Source organism: Bos indicus x Bos taurus, chromosome 24, assembly GCF_003369695.1.
Source record: "Bos indicus x Bos taurus breed Angus x Brahman F1 hybrid chromosome 24, Bos_hybrid_MaternalHap_v2.0, whole genome shotgun sequence".
NCBI lineage: Eukaryota > Metazoa > Chordata > Mammalia > Artiodactyla > Bovidae > Bos > Bos indicus x Bos taurus.
In genome coordinates, this window is record NC_040099.1 from 40,281,531 (window position 1) to 40,296,981 (window position 15,451).

Here is a 15,451-nt window from a genome sequence, read left to right on the forward strand (position 1 = left end):
CGTGGAGATGGGTTCTATGGGTCTTAGGTGTATTAAGCCATTTAATTCCCACAGTACCCTTATGGAATTCTATGATTATATCCATTTTACATATGAAAACATGGAAACACAGACAAGCTAAGTAGCTTGCCTTGGGCCACATGGCCTTTGAGTAATAAACTCAGGATGACAACCCAAGAGTTCCTGGCCTGGCAAGCAAGGCTCACAACACTGACCACCAGGCTAGCTGTCTGTCAATGCAGTGCCTCTGAGGTAGCAGTTGAGGGCATGTCCTAATCAGAATAGTAATAAGCCTCTTTACTAAGAAGAGAAGTTGTGCAGACAGAGGCAGGTTATTCAGAGGGCCAAAGAATTGATGCCTTCGAACTGTGGTGCTAGAAAAGACTCTTGAGAGTCCCTTCTACAGCAGGACCAAACTAGTCAATCTCAAAGGAAATCAACCCTGAATATTCACTGGAAGGACTCATACTGAAGCTGAAGCTCTGAAATTTTGGTCACCTGATGTGAAGAGCTGACTTATGGGAAAAGACCCTGATGCTGAGAAAGATTAAGGGCAGGAAGAAAAGGGAGCGACAGAGGATGAGATGGCTGGATGGCATCACCAATGCAATGGACATGAACTTGGGCAAACTCTGGGAGATGGTGACCGATGGGAGGCCTGGTGTGCTATAGTCCATGGGATCTCAAAGAGTCGGACATGACTGGGCGACCGAACAAGTATGAGAACGGGATTTATATCAGAAGACTGGGTGTGGATTAGAATTCTAATACTAACTAGTTCTGCATCAGTTAACCCCACTGACTCTCAGTTTCCTTACATTTAACATAAGGTTAACAATATTGGACTTCTCTGATGGCTCAGATGGTAAAGAACCTGCCTGCAATGCAGGAGATCTAGGTTCGATCCCTGGGTCGGGAAGATTCCCTGGAGAAGGGAATGGCAGCTCACTCCAGTATTCTTGCCTGGAAAATCCCATAGACAGAGGAGCCTGGTAGGCTTCTTCACTCTCACAGTATTGATCTTATAAGCCCTCTGAATATCAAACTGTATAACAGTGTCTGAAACAACTCCTGGCACTAAATAAACACTCTGTAAACAGATGGTGAGTTAAAGATCTAGAAACTCTTCAGAGACACATGTCTGGTTGCCTTTGACAAGAGTGTGAAGTTCACAAACAAGGACAAACTCAGCATCAAAGGGGCAGGGGTGTTCAGTAAATGAATCTAGGGGTGTGGTGTGGAGTCTGTGTGTGGAATAGCTGCCATTCATAGAGCAACTGTCATTTACTGAGGTCCCCATGAACCACCACTGTACCATTAATAACCATAAATTTAGGGCATTTTGCTATGTACTCTGGCTTTCACCATTACATTTTACAGATCTTAAATTTACACTAATAGAACATCTATTGAAAATAATTCTCTTTATTCTCATTATGGCTTTTCAGATCATGTCTACACATTATATTTTACAGATGCTTAGCCAGGGACTGTTCTGAGACACAGTGGTCTCAGACAAAGTGTTCCAGCTTTGTGAAATCTAGCAGCAAGCAGAGCTTGGGCAAAGATGTGGCCAGCTTAGCCCTGGAGCTCCTACCTCCAGCTCTGCTATTGAGGAAATATGGGCTAAAGGAGATGAAAAAAAAAAACTTTTTTGTTACAAGAAAATACATTGAAGTAGATATGTATAGGAAAAATATCAAAATTTACATATGCAAAACATTAACTAGATTGTGTCCATATTTTTCTATATTTTCTACTTTCAAACTTAAAATCAGTAAAATGGTTATTTTAATAACCTGTTGAAATAGGAAAATTTCTTCCATCAAAAATTAACAGACATGATGTGTAAAGCGAATTATTTTCAATAGATGCTCCATTAGTGTAAATTCAGGAGTAGTTCTGGATGTTTTCATAACCCAGTATTTTATACTCTGCTCATTTAAGTTTTATTTTATTGGGAATTTAAAAAGTAAGAAATGTTGATTTATGTATGTTGAACAAGAATCACTTGGAGTATTATAAAACTGTAGTTACCATGATGGGCATGATAAATTATACTTTGATAATTACATACCTTTTTTAGGTTTTAAAGACAGTCCCATTACTTACCATGCCCTGGAATTTTGAGAACTTGTCAACAAGGCTGTGCTCTGAGACTTAATGCCAAACTGAAATCCACTCAGCTTCAAAAGGTCTCTTTCAGCAAAAGTCAGATGTGTGGGCTTCACAGTGAACTCTAAAGCCCACAGCAGTTACTGTTTATTCCTCAGGGACCAGTCTCAATGCGAGCAAGATAAAAGCTTGCTTGGATTTTGCCTGTTTTCACCAGAAAGAGGTTAAGTCTCACTTGCACTTCCTTGCAATGGTTTCACTTACAGTAAGAATCTGACTCGTAGGGTAGAAAGGGGGTCTCCATGGCATAGACGGGGACAGCCCAGAGACAGTGAGCATCCCCTCCGTGAACCTGCTCTGACTGGACCACTGTGGTTAACAAGAGGCAGCACCCACATTTCAAGAACTCAGAAGAAGCAGTCAGCAATTCACACAGCTCGTCCACTTGATAGATGAGAACCTTGGTAAAGAACTGAACTATTTGGGGAGGGAGATTGAATTTGTTATGCCAAAGCCTTCAGGAATATTTTAACTCTGGCTTCTCCTGGTTGTGTTGGCAGAGAAAGCAGGGTTAATGCCTAATTGTGTAGTTATTTCTATTGTGTCGTTTCATAGTCATTTCTTTACCGATTGTCCCTCTAGCCACACTCCATAGAAACTTGAAAACAGAAAGCCATATCCTAGCTGTAGTTATTCGAGCTCTCTACAGGGTTAAGTCTAGCACTTTCTTATGGTTCCAATCAGGGCTGTTGAGTTGGACTCCCTGGGTTTGAATTCTGATTCTGCCACTGAGTAGACACTGAACTTGGGAGAGTGACTTGATTTTGCATTAGTAACTTAACCTCTCTCTTGTCTTCATTTCCTCATCTGTGAAATGGAGGTAATTTTAACATTCATCTTCTCCGTAAAGTGTCTAGGGTTCATATAGTAAATATTTGATCAGATCAGATCAGTCGCTCAGTCATGTCTGACTCTTTGTGACCCCATGAATCGCAGCACGCCAGGCCTCCCTGTCCATCACCAACTCCCGGAGTTCACTGAGACGCACGTCCATCGAGTCAGTGATGCCATCCAGCCATCTCATCCTCTGTCGTCCCCTTCTCCTCCTGCCCCCAATCCCTCCCAGCATCAGGGTCTTTTCCAATGAATCAACTCTTCACATGAGGTGGCCAAAGTACTGGAGTTTCATCTTTAGCATCATTCCTTCCAAAGAAATCCCAGGGCTGATCTCCTTCAGAATGGACTGGTTGGATCTCCTTGCAGTCCAAGGGACTCTCAAGAGTCTTCTCCAACACCACAGTTCAAAAGCATCAATTCTTCAGCGCTCAGCCTTCTTCACAGTCCAACTCTCACATCCGTACATGACCACAGGAAAAACCATAGCCTTGACTAGACGAACCTTTGTTGGCAAAGTAATGTCTCTGCTTTTGAATATGCTATCTAGGTTGGTCATAACTTTCCTTCCAAGGAGTAAGCGTCTTTTAATTTCATGGCTGCAGTCACCATCTGCAGTAATTTTGGAGCCCAGAAAAATAAAGTCTGACACTGTTTCCACTGTTTCCCCATCTATTTCCCATGAAGCGGTGGAACCGGATGCCATGATCTTTGTTTTCTGAATGTTGAGCTTTAAGCCAACTTTTTCACTCTCCACTTTCACTTTCATCAAGAGGCTTTTGAGTTCCTCTTCACTTTCTGCCATAAGGGTGGTGTCATCTGCATATATGAGGTTATTGATATTTCTCCTGGCAATCTTGATTCCAGCTTGTGTTTCTTCCAGTCCAGCGTTTCTCATGATGTACTCTGCATATAAGTTAAATAAGCAGGGTGACAATATACAGCCTTGACGAACTCCTTTTCCTATTTGGAACCAGTCTGTTGTTCCATGTCCAGTTCTAACTGTTGCTTCCTGACCTGCATACAAATTTCTCAAGAGGCAGGTCAGGTGGTCTGGTATTCCCATCTCTTTCAGAATTTTCCACAGTTTATTGTGATCCACACAGTCAAAGGTTTTGGCATAGTCAATAAAGCAGAAATAGATGTTTGATAAATATTTGCTATTGATAAGTACTCAAAAATTATTTATTGGTAAGAGTGTATTAGAGATAGAGAGATAATTGTCACAAAGAAAGCCATGACTCTTTCTCAAACCATCCCAGCTTCTACTGGTCCCAACAGTTCAGATATCCTAGCATAATTTCTCAGACTCATGGAAGCAGCAGAATTCTATCGTCACATAGAATGTATGTATATAAGGTGTGATCTGCTTTAAATCCTGGGGTACAGATTTAGCCATGGTGCTTTTTTCTCTCCAATTAACAGCTACAACAGTCAAGAATCCCATTATAAAAAACATTCAAGATTTCCACCTTTGTCCAGGAGTGCCAGGGGCTTCGTCAGGCAAAAGGGGCCAGATGTCTCTCAGAGGCCAAGTGGGGCAGGAATGGCCTGGCATTGTCTTCCATGTCCAGCTGTTCCTCCTCCGTGGAGGGATCTGAGCTTCCCCAGGGGTGGCACCCAGCCAGAGCCCAGCTCGAGCTCCAGGCTTGGTGGTGACAGCTCTGAGACCTCGATCACAGGACCAGTATCACTGTCCAGGAGAACTGCCCGACCAGGACTGCTGCCAGCGAAAGCCACAGGCCTCCGGGCCAAGCCAGCCTCCCACAGCCCGTTAGCCCTTTCTCAGAACCTGGGTCATCAACCTCAATATCTCGTCTTCCCTGAACCACGACTTAGTTTTAGGATTTTTCACCTATGCAGTGTCTGCCAGTGCCCCAGTTGGATGGGCTTGCCGGTACAGCTATAAAATTCCCCATAGATGGAGGGGCTTAAACAGGGAAATGTATTTTCTGACAGTTTCGGAGGCTGCAAATCTAAGAGAAGGTGAGAACAGGTAGATTGCTCCTGAGGCCTCGCTCCTTGACCTGCAGATGGCCATCTGCTCCCCGTGTCCTCAACGTGGCCCCATCTCCAAACACGGTCACATTCTGAGTTACTGGAAGGACTCCAACATTGGAAATCTTGGTGGGAGGGCAGGCACAGTTCAGTCTATGACACCAACTGCTGACTCTAGTGGCTTGGGGAATAAGGTAACTTGTTCAATGAGAGAGAGAGAGAGAGAGAGAGAGAGAGGGATGGAGAGAGTAGGAGGTGTGTACCAGGGAGCCTCTTCAGACCACTTTCCAGGACAATGGGCACCGTGTTTTCCTTACTAAGCCATCACTCAAGTGCTGTCCTGATATTTGGAGTCACCTGAACAGATCCAGGAGTTCTTTGTGAAACAGGTGACCCCAGAGCTCCTCTGGGAGAAAATGGGAGTGGAGTCTGCACCCTTCTTCACCCTCTCCTCAAGAAATCACCTCTGTCCAGCACCGTGTAAAACCCTGGCCTGGAGGATTCCAGGCATCAAGACTCCTTCTGCTACTTGTTTTCACAATCCGTGATTCACAGCAATTTGAATCGGGGTGTGTGTGTGTGTGTGTATCACTTCTGCCAATTCCTGGCTGTGAGAACATATAATAATAGCTTTGCGACCAGCATTCAGCCCAGCTCTGCTCTGGGGTTGGGATGAGCCTGAGACCTGCCGACACCCTGGCTTCAATATTCCCCCTTGGTTTCTCTCTGGAGATGGGCTGGTTAATCGCCCTGCTCAGCTGTGACACCCCCGAGAAGCCGAGAGGGGACAGTCAGAGGCGGCCTCGCCGTGACCTGCTTGCTCACACCAGACCAATAAAGTGCAGGCAGAGTGACAGGGACAGCTGCCCCGTGGCGTTCAGAGGGAACCAAGCAGTTCAGTTCCGCAGCCTGGGGGACAAGTGTGTCACTACAGCCCTGCTTCTCTGAGAGAAGCCACCTCAAAGCAGTCGGGGGTGCTCGCAGCTCTTGGAGCCACAGTCAGGCATCTGGGACCCCAAGGACCAAGCACCAGGGACCCCGAGAGCCGGGCATTTGGGATTCCCATCCCCCTCATCCCCCCCAGTCCTACTCCACCTGCGGCACCACGGGCCACGGCTCCCATCACCAGATCGGCTCCCTGCTGGACTTTAGCAGCGGGGTCTGGACTCCATCCCCATCTGTGGCGACAGAGACGCTGGAGGAAGGAGGTACATGGGGGCCAGGCAGTCTGGGGCCCGCCGCAAGGACAAGGGGCCCCTGGGGCGGGGGCTCCTGCGGGGGAGGCAGAAGTTCTCCTCCTGGGACGATGCTCTGCTTCCTGGGAGGGACCCGCGCTGCCTGCTGAAGCGGGGGCTGCGCCATGTCAGTTTCAGCCTGGTCACCAAGGGCATGACGGACGCGCCCGACTTCCTGTGGGGCCTGTCAGAGATGCAGAAGCTCAACCTGTCCCACAACCAGCTCCGGGCGGTCCCACCCGAGCTGGGGAAGCTGACGCGGCTGGTGGTCCTGAACTTGTGCGGGAACCGCCTGAAGACGCTACCCGGGGAGGTCAGCCTCCTGCAGAGCCTCAAAGTCCTGTTCGTGCACATGAATGGCCTGACGGAGCTGCCAGCGGAGCTGGGTGCCTGCCGAAGCTTGGAGGTCCTGAGCGCGTCGCACAACTGCCTGTCCCAGCTGCCCACCAGCCTCGCCGACCTGTCCCGGCTGCGCAAGCTGAACCTCAGCCACAACCGCTTCGCCCACATCCCCGTCTGCGTGTTCTCGCTCAAGGAGCTGGACTTCCTGCACGTGGGCTCCAACCGCCTGGAGAACATTGCGGAGAGCATCCAGTGCCTGGCCGGCCTGCAGATCTTCATCGCTGAGGGCAACCACATCCACACCTTCCCACGCTCGCTCTGCCTGCTCACAAGCCTGGAGCTGCTCAACCTGAACAACAATGACATCCAGATGCTCCCTGCGGAGCTCTACATGCTCTGCAGGCTGACCAGGATCGCCTGGAACCCCATGGACAAAGGGCTGCACATTTCCCGCAACCCTTTATCCAAGCCTCTGCCCGAGCTGCTGGAGGGGGGTCTGGAGATGCTCGTCAGTTACCTGAAGGACAGAAAACACACCTGATGTGGGCGTTGGAGGCATTGACAGACTCCTGCAGGAACTTCCCTAGTCTAAACCCTTTCCTCTTCCTGTTGCTGTGGGTCAAGGCTTGTGTTACTATGTGCTAAGTTGTACTGAACGTCCCTTCTAAGCAGGTGTTTGCTTTTTAGCTCTGTGTACTCCTATAATGACTGAGCGACTTCACTTTCACGCATTGGAGAAGGAAATGGCAACCCACTCCAGTGTTCTTGCCTGGAGAATCCCAGGGACAGGGGGAGCCTGGTGGGCTGCCGTCTATGGGGTCGCACAGAGTCGGACACAACTAAAGTGACTTAGCAGCAGTATACTCCTATAAATGGGCGTCTTAGGTGGCTCACCAGTAAAGAATCCACCTGCAATGCAGGAGATGCGGGTTCGATCCCTGGGTAATGGGAAGATCCCATGGAGGAGGGCATGGTAACCCACTCCAGTATTCTTGCCTAAAGAATCCCATGGACAGAGAAGCCTGATGGGCTACAGTCCTTGGGGTCACAAAGAGTCTTAGCCTGCTGGCCTCTCCCAAAAACCCGCATAATATCATCTCCTTCTGAATATCAGTGGATAGAGGCTTCCCTGGTGGCTCAGAGGGTAAAGCGTCTGCCTGCAACGCGGGAGACCTGGGTTCGATCCCTGGGGCGGGAAGATCCCCTGGAGAAGGAAATGGCAACCCACTCCAGTACTCTTGCCTGGAAAATCCCATGGACAGAGAAGCCTGGTAGGCTACACTCCATGGGGTTGCAAAGAGTCGGACACGACTGAGCAACTTCACTTCACTTCAGAGGACTTGGGTTTTCTTTCCCCAAAGAAAAATAATTCTGAGTCTTCTGGGGAGCTGTGGGATTCAGCCTTTGGAAGAGAGGATAGCAGGTATGATTCAATGTTCACCAAAAGTGAAATGTTTACTAAGTACATACTGTGGGCCAGGTATAATATAGGAGGGGCTGAGACCATCTGGTTTCAGTCCCCAAGCTGGCACCCTGCAGCCACATAGCCCCAGCAAGACATGCCCACACCTCTGTCTCCATCCAGCATCCCTTGGGACCAAAGAGAAGCTGGCGCCCAGCCCTTCCAGCAATGACCAAATCCAGCAGAGCTTCCCCTTGAGTCCCGGGGGAGACAAGCCACAGGAACTTTGCCTCCAGAATGACTGTAGGGCAGCAGTCCAGCCGCTCATGCTGACGTCTGGGGGTGGGTGACGGGGTGCAGCGTGCTGGCTTTCAGAGACTAAACACAAACAGAGCCAACACTCAGTGTCCATCTTCTTTCCAGTCCTTCTCTTGCGCCCAGTCACATCCTCAAGCTTTTCTAGAGACACTGGCCGATGGTTACATTCCCCTGTTGTAATTTCACTCCTCCTCTCTTCCTAGATTTACGTTCTCGGAGGTGAGCTAACAACCAGGGGAAAAGCTCAAAATACAGGAAAGAGGAGGTAAGGCATAAATAGCCCACCCGCAAAAGTCATTACCCGTTCATATTCAGAGGAGGATGATGTTTGCTACTTGGCTTTCACCTGTGGTCCTTTAAAAATTAGCTGAGGCACTTCCCTGGTAGTACAGTGATTAAGATTCCACTCTTCCCATGCAGGCAGTGTAGGGTCAATCCCTGACCGGGGACAAGGGTCCCACATGCCAAGGGGCGTGGCCAAAAATAAACAAATCAATGAAATAAAACACTTTGGAGATCTCACTTATTTCAAAATTTTACAAATTACAAATGAGTTGAGTGATGCAAAGCTGTTTGGAGAAAAGGCTCTGTAAGAATATTATTTGCTTTGTTTTCAATTCCAAGAGTTAGACGTCTGCTAGTTCAACGCAGAATCAGGACGAGCCATTGCAGAGTTCCTGCCGCGAGAATCACTGGGCCTCACTGTCACCGTCCCAGCCGAGAGCCCCTGAGATGTCGCTGTGTGTTCAGAGATCAAGAATTAGAATGAACGTGGCAGCGAACGTACAATGCCTTCAAATCCACAGATCTGGATCTGTGGACCCACAAGAGCTCAGGTTTCTTGGCACATTTGTCTATAGCACACAGCAGACGATAGCAAGACAGGAATGGGGGATGTGGCCGGGATCATCTAATTTCTTACTACCCTTAGTTTAATTCAGTTAAGTTCATATTTGTTAGCACCTTTCCTGGGCAGGCACCTCGAGAGGAATAAGGCTCAGCTTCTTCTACCAAGGAGCTCAAAGTGTGCTGAGAGAGGCAGACCTACGTGGGTTTCCACAGTGTGGCAAGTTGTGATCCCGGCTAAGGAGAGATTAAAGCAAAGGGAGCACACTGGATGGTGTGTGGCGCAGGTGAGCCCCAAGTTTCAGAACCAAAGGACACAACTGGGATGAATCAGTCAAACCCCGGTTCTTGGCAGCCGTCTCACCCTAATTCCCCCACCCTCTTCGCCCCGCATGGGGGAGGGGAGCACAGCCCAGGGGGCTGTGGGACTCATTCTCAGGTGCTGACTTAGGCAGCTTTAGTGGCGGGGGTGCTGGGCTGCCATTTTCTTCTAAGCGCTGATCAAGGAGGGGTGTGTCCATGTAACTTATTCACAGGACAAATGGATTCCTCACTGGACCCCAAAGTCAATATCCCATCCGTCAAAGAGGCCCATTCCTGCCATTATCATCAGATGCTGTTGTTCCATGAACACCCTGGGTACATGAGTTCTTGTGCTGAACCACTGCAAACAGATCTCAGCAGTGTTACGGGAGGCAGCTGAAGTCCCCTCCACATTCCCCCCTCCACCGCCCCCCAGCAGCAACCGGAGATCTGCTTATCCCTGCCGGGCACACACAAGGCACACTCAGTAACCTCACCCAAGTTCACTTGCTGGAGCCAAGACTATTTAAAGACATCAGTGGAATTCTTACTCGACCTCATGACTCAGAGGGAAATGGCAGTGTGAGGCTTTCTTTGCAGAGCAGGACAGTGGCTGGAGCTGGAGACCATACAGGCAGCTGTCACACAAACACCGTGTGTGCCAGGATCTCACCCGCTCGTGTCCCCTGGTGTCTGCTGCCGAAGACCCACTTGGGCTCATGCTGAATTTCCATGACCTTGCTCTGGGCCGAGAGTCAGGCTGGGGCACCACCTTCACCCTTTTCCTGCTGAGCAATCATTTTATTTCCTCTCCTCACTTTTTCAGTCACTTGATACTTCACAGTAACTCTACTCCAGGGAAAGAACATAACCATATTTTGAAGGTGACCCGAGAGCTTATTATACTTCTTAAGGAAAGGGTGGTATCAGTGTGGTTGGCAGCTTCCATCGGTGCCTTTCAGAGGTGTAGAAGCAAGGTTTTCTTTGTGAACAGTCAGCATTGAGGACTGCATGAAAGTAATAGCAGTTGCCCGATGGGCTTTAGATATTGATTCTTTGTGAATGCTCCTTTTTTATTGATAAAGGGAAGTGCTGAGCACAAACCTGGTTAATGTGCTTGGTTATTCAAAACACCCACGTGGAGGGAATTTGATACAGCGCTTGGTGTCTGCCGTCAAACCCTACAGTTTGCTGACGGGCGGTGAAATGCATCTTGCTTATCTTTTGTAGTTTTGATGCTGCCACGTTCGAATCAATCCCAGGTATTTCTAAGACTTCTGAAATCAAAGCCCTGAGGCTGACGGCAAGGGCTGTGGAGTACATTTAGCCAAAGAATGCAAGCTAATTGGGGGCTTGATGTAGGGAGCTGACTGTTCACATCCTGATAGTGGGGTGGTTGCATGTCACCAAGCTCTCAGTAAGAAGTGATCTCAGTAGTGTGTTCAGAGACACCTTTTGAAGCAGCTTACAAACCCATAATTAAGAAGAAATCCTCTGTTCCTAAGAAAGGAAGATGGCTTTGAAAAGACACATCTGTTCGAGAAATAATATCACTAAATGCATAAAACTGCCGCACATTAGAAAGAAGCGTGTCGTCATTAGTTACTTGTTGACTTAGTAAATGGTTAATAGAAGTAATGTGCTCTGTTCTCAGACTTGAGTCAATGTACTGCCTCTCTGTAGTAACCAGAGACAGACGGGATGCACCTGTCCTTCACAACAAGGCACTCCTGCAAAGAGATCGAGAGGGAAAGCTGTCATTATCTGTACAGATACTTTAAACCCTTTTCTTGTGGGAATGGTTACTGCATTTTAAAATGCCATTTCCTATGCCTCCAAGCACAGACTGAATATGCATGTGGGTGGCTAAGCGTTACACACAGTGAAAGATGAAAGCCCTGTGGGCTTGGTCCCTGGAAGACGATACAAGTGTCAACATCCTGAGATGATGGGGGTGAGGCTCAAAGCTGCGCTGGGGTGCTTCTCATCAGTAATGTACATCAGCCACGGTGAGTCTGGACAGTCTCTAAGATTCTGTTACAAATGAGAGAAACAGAAGACGAGTTCAATAATGGTCTTTTTCAAAAAAGCAAACATTCAAGCTGTTAGATTTAGCTAATAGGAAGATGCTAGAGGATGAGATGGTTAGGTAGCATCACCAACTCAATGGACACGAATTTAAGCAAACTCCAGGAGGTAGTGGGGGATGGAGGAGCCTGGTAGGCTGCAGTCCATGGGGTCGCAAAGAGTCAGACACAACTTAGCGACTAAACAACTCCATCCTAAACAATACCTCCTTAGGTATCCGTGGGTTCTCTATCTTCTTATCCCATTGAAGAATTTTATTTTCATCACCATGTGAGAAACAGAGACACACAAAATTCCCAGCCTAGATTAAATGTGCAACTAAGTATTGATACCATCAGGTAATTATAATTAATCCAAGCACACCAAAATACAACTTTTCATAGATTGTAAGAAAATGAAATAAAATTCAGAGGAAAATTAAAGCTATTATATATAGTAATAGGAACAATCTTGACCTTGTTGAGAAAAGAACTTTTTATGAGTGTTCTTTGAAGGTACACATTAAGTTATACGTTGAATCCAAAGCATTACTAATTTTAAAAAAGGACAGCATAGTAATAAAAGGGAAGCAGAGAGGGCTCATAATGAATTTGTAAGAGCTTGGGCATCGTTAGGCGAGCATAACTGGAAGCTATTAGCATCAAGCTTGCTATGCAGATTTTTTTTTTTAGTAGTGTCATAGGAATCTATTTGCAAGGAGAGATCTTGCTTCCCACTGCTTAAACTTTCTTCTTATTTCAGCACAGGACAGAAAATGAACATGAACTTGAGTCTTTCCGGAAAGCGTCAAACTAATTCTGGATGCTCTTGAGGGAAATATACATTATGAAATTTACAGGATGCCTGGCTTCCATAGGATGAGCTAGAGTCACCCTTGGAGCATCAGAGTCCCCCATATTCTTCAGCCTTGAGTAACTTGAGCTCCCCAGAGGAGCCAGGACATGCCACTGGGGCAAATCTGTATTCCAGCCTCAGCGGCAAGGCTCCTGGATGTTGCTGGTCCCCGGAATGCAAAGCCACTGGACTTTGTCCTCTTGGCTGTCTTGGATTTCTCATCCAGCATAGGGAAGAGATTCAATCATAACGTATCCAACGAGTAATGAAAAAGTGAACAAGTCTGTACAGGTGACGTCTCCTGTCCAGGCTTCAGTTTTCTACAAAGTGAGGCAACTGAATTCACTTATTTTATTATTTATTATCTTTTAATTCTGTAGGTTAGAAGGTCAACACAGATGTCTCTAAAATCAAGGTTTAGCTGGTCTGCGTTTCTTTCTGTCAGCTCTAGGGTAGAATTCATTTCCATTCTCATTCTGGTAGCAAAAATCATTTCTATAGGGTTGTAAGACTGAGGTTCCAGTTTCCTTGATTGAATTCACTTTAAAGTCAACTCACTTTAAGCTTTTCTTAGCTTTGAAATTCAGACTATATATATATATATACATATATATATTTTTTTTTTTTTTTTGCTTTATCTTCTCCTTGTCTCCTGTCCCAGTGCATAGCTACCTGAGCTTAGAGTCATTGCAATTACTCAATAAAAGCCAAAAACATTGACTCAATGGATCAAAATCAGTATCTCCTTGTAGTACCATAAAAAATATAATTTACTTTTGGTTGACTTTCAAAAGTATGAAAAGAGCTAAGGCTTTGTGAAGCGTGAATCCAGGAGTCTGCAGATATCTAGATTGTATGGGTTCCATCTCTTTTTATTGGCTTGGAGGTCCAGAGGGAATGAAAGATTTAAAGCTTCTCATGTTTCTGGAAGAGAAGGAATTTTTAATTATCTGTTTCCCATTTTTTGAAGAAAGAATTGGATTTGATGAAATATTATCATTTGGGTACACAGAGCTGAAATGTCTTATAGAAGAGAAAGCATAATCTGTTTCAGAGCTTGACCTGAACATTTGTAATGAGTCATGCTTTCTCTGCATCCCTGTCCAAATACACATGTGAGTCAAACTTGAATTAGGCTATAAATTTTCCAAAGCAACTCCTGAAAGTAGACACACAGAAACCTGCAAAACGGCTCTTCCTTTGGTTTCTTTGATTCTTAATAACATTACGTCTCTGCCTCCACTGTTTTAATCAAAACCACAAATGGATGATATCTACAGTGTGGAAATTAGAAATTAATGACTGTAATTTGGTTTTTTATTTCCCTTCATTGTAGGAGGGCAAATTACAGTTGTGTTGGATAAGAATTTCTGAGTAATCTTGAAATACATAAGTACTTTGAAAATTGAAAATACAGTTCTGGTATGATCCTTCTCCACCAAGGTATGTGAGTACAAGTTCAGGAATATTTTCATCCAGGAAATCATAGGAGTAGTGCAAACAATCTAGCAAGAAGAATGAACATCTTCTTTATGTTTTACTCTTTCACGCTTTCTTATTATTGAAAGGTTGCTGCTGTGAGCCGTGGGCTACGCCGGGATTCGTGGCCTCAGGAGGAGAAGAACTTGATCCAGAGCCAGAGACAAGGCTTGACCACTTGGAGCTTTTGTGTAGCAAAGTTTTATTAAAGTATAATAGAGATAGGGAAGGCTTCTGACATAGACATCAGAAGGGGACAGAAAGAGTGCCCGCCAGCTGGCTTTTTGCAAGGCATTTTATGTCTGTTAGCAAGCTTCTAATCAGATAAAAGAAACACCTCAAGGCTGAGGGAGTTTCACCAGGCCCCTCACCCACAATATGCATTTTTGAGATAGGATGTATCATCCCTCAGCCATAAAACAATGTACTGGTTTGTTGAGCCATTATCAGCCCAAGGTTTGAGAAAAGAAAAAAAGTTAGTCTTAGGCAGAACCAATTTGAAGAAAGGCAGTTTCCAAAGCAAATACATAGTTTAATTAACATCGCTGAAGAAAAACATTTCCATAAGAAAAACACATCGGTTAGCTCAAGGCAGAACCAGGTGTCGTCAACACAGAATTAAAAGAAGCCTCTTTTAATTTCGTGCAGAGAAGGAAGAAACGTCTGCAACAGCAGTTTATTTCCTCCTTCCGCCTGGGGACCTCTGGCTTTCCTACCTGTTACCCTCTCGTTATCATGATTACTTTTCTGTTGTTGGTAATCAAGAAATCTGTTTACTCTCCCAGAAATGAATCTAATATGCTTGTTGTAGAAAACTTCAACTGTTCATCTGACCATGTAATATGTTGGTTATAGAAAACTGAGTTGACCTCCTTAGTTTGTAAATGAACTTGCCAAGGGCTCAGGGATTCATCCTCTACCATCATTTTAGCTGACTTACTTCTGTGGCTGAAGAGGCAATGTAATCCTTTTTGATCAGGATGAGCAGGTTCCCCCCGCCTTTTGTTTTACCACCAAGGTCGAGTCCTTCATGGTCATCATCTATTGTGCAAAGGCCAAGGATGAATTTGACAAAATCACATGACGCGTGCAATAAAAAGTTGACTCAGCAGGTCTGCGGTGTTGAAACTCTGTACATTTCAAAGAAAGGTCTGGCCTTTGACAAACTCCTGGGAAATAATCTCTAAGCCTTTGGAATACCCTGCCTCATAAAGACATCTTTGTTTACCTGGGGCTGTGGGTCATACCAGACAGTCTGCACTCACACTGTGATTGATGGTAGGGTCTTGGGCAACACAATATCTGTGTAACCTCTGGAGAGGCTGGGAACCCAGGTGCTAAGGTCAGCCACAGAGGAGCTCCATGCCTCCAAGACAAACTCCCAACCAAAACAAACCCTGGACACCAAGGCTCACCTGAGCCGCCCTGGTTGGCAATAGTGCGTACATGTCACAAATCATTGCTGGGAGAATTAAGTAATCATCAGATTACTCCACCAGGAGATGACAATGGGAAACCACGCCTGAATATGCTCCTTTTATCTTTGATGATTTTAACTTGTGTCCTTTCCCTGTGTTAAGTCATAACAGTGAGTATG

The 15,451-nt window shown here is 46.1% G+C and overlaps 1 protein-coding gene and 1 long non-coding RNA gene across 3 annotated transcripts; both read left to right on the forward strand.

Moving 5' to 3' along the window:
• The first annotated feature begins 5,888 nt into the window (after window positions 1–5,888).
• LOC113882911 lies at window positions 5,889–14,356 on the forward strand. Of its 2 annotated transcripts, XR_003508481.1 has the most exons (4): window positions 5,889–6,215; window positions 8,508–8,569; window positions 8,929–11,462; window positions 13,944–14,356. It is a non-coding gene; the product is annotated as an uncharacterized LOC113882911 (long non-coding RNA). The 2 variants fall into 2 exon arrangements; XR_003508480.1 differs by lacking the exons at window positions 8,929–11,462; window positions 13,944–14,356 and having other exon boundaries at window positions 8,508–8,810.
• LRRC30 (leucine rich repeat containing 30) lies at window positions 5,993–8,810 on the forward strand. Its single transcript, XM_027526119.1, has one exon. It carries the CDS (start codon window positions 6,220–6,222, stop codon window positions 7,123–7,125), a length of 906 nt encoding a protein of 301 aa, XP_027381920.1. The 5' UTR covers window positions 5,993–6,219; the 3' UTR covers window positions 7,126–8,810.
• Window positions 14,357–15,451: the final 1,095 nt, after the last annotated feature.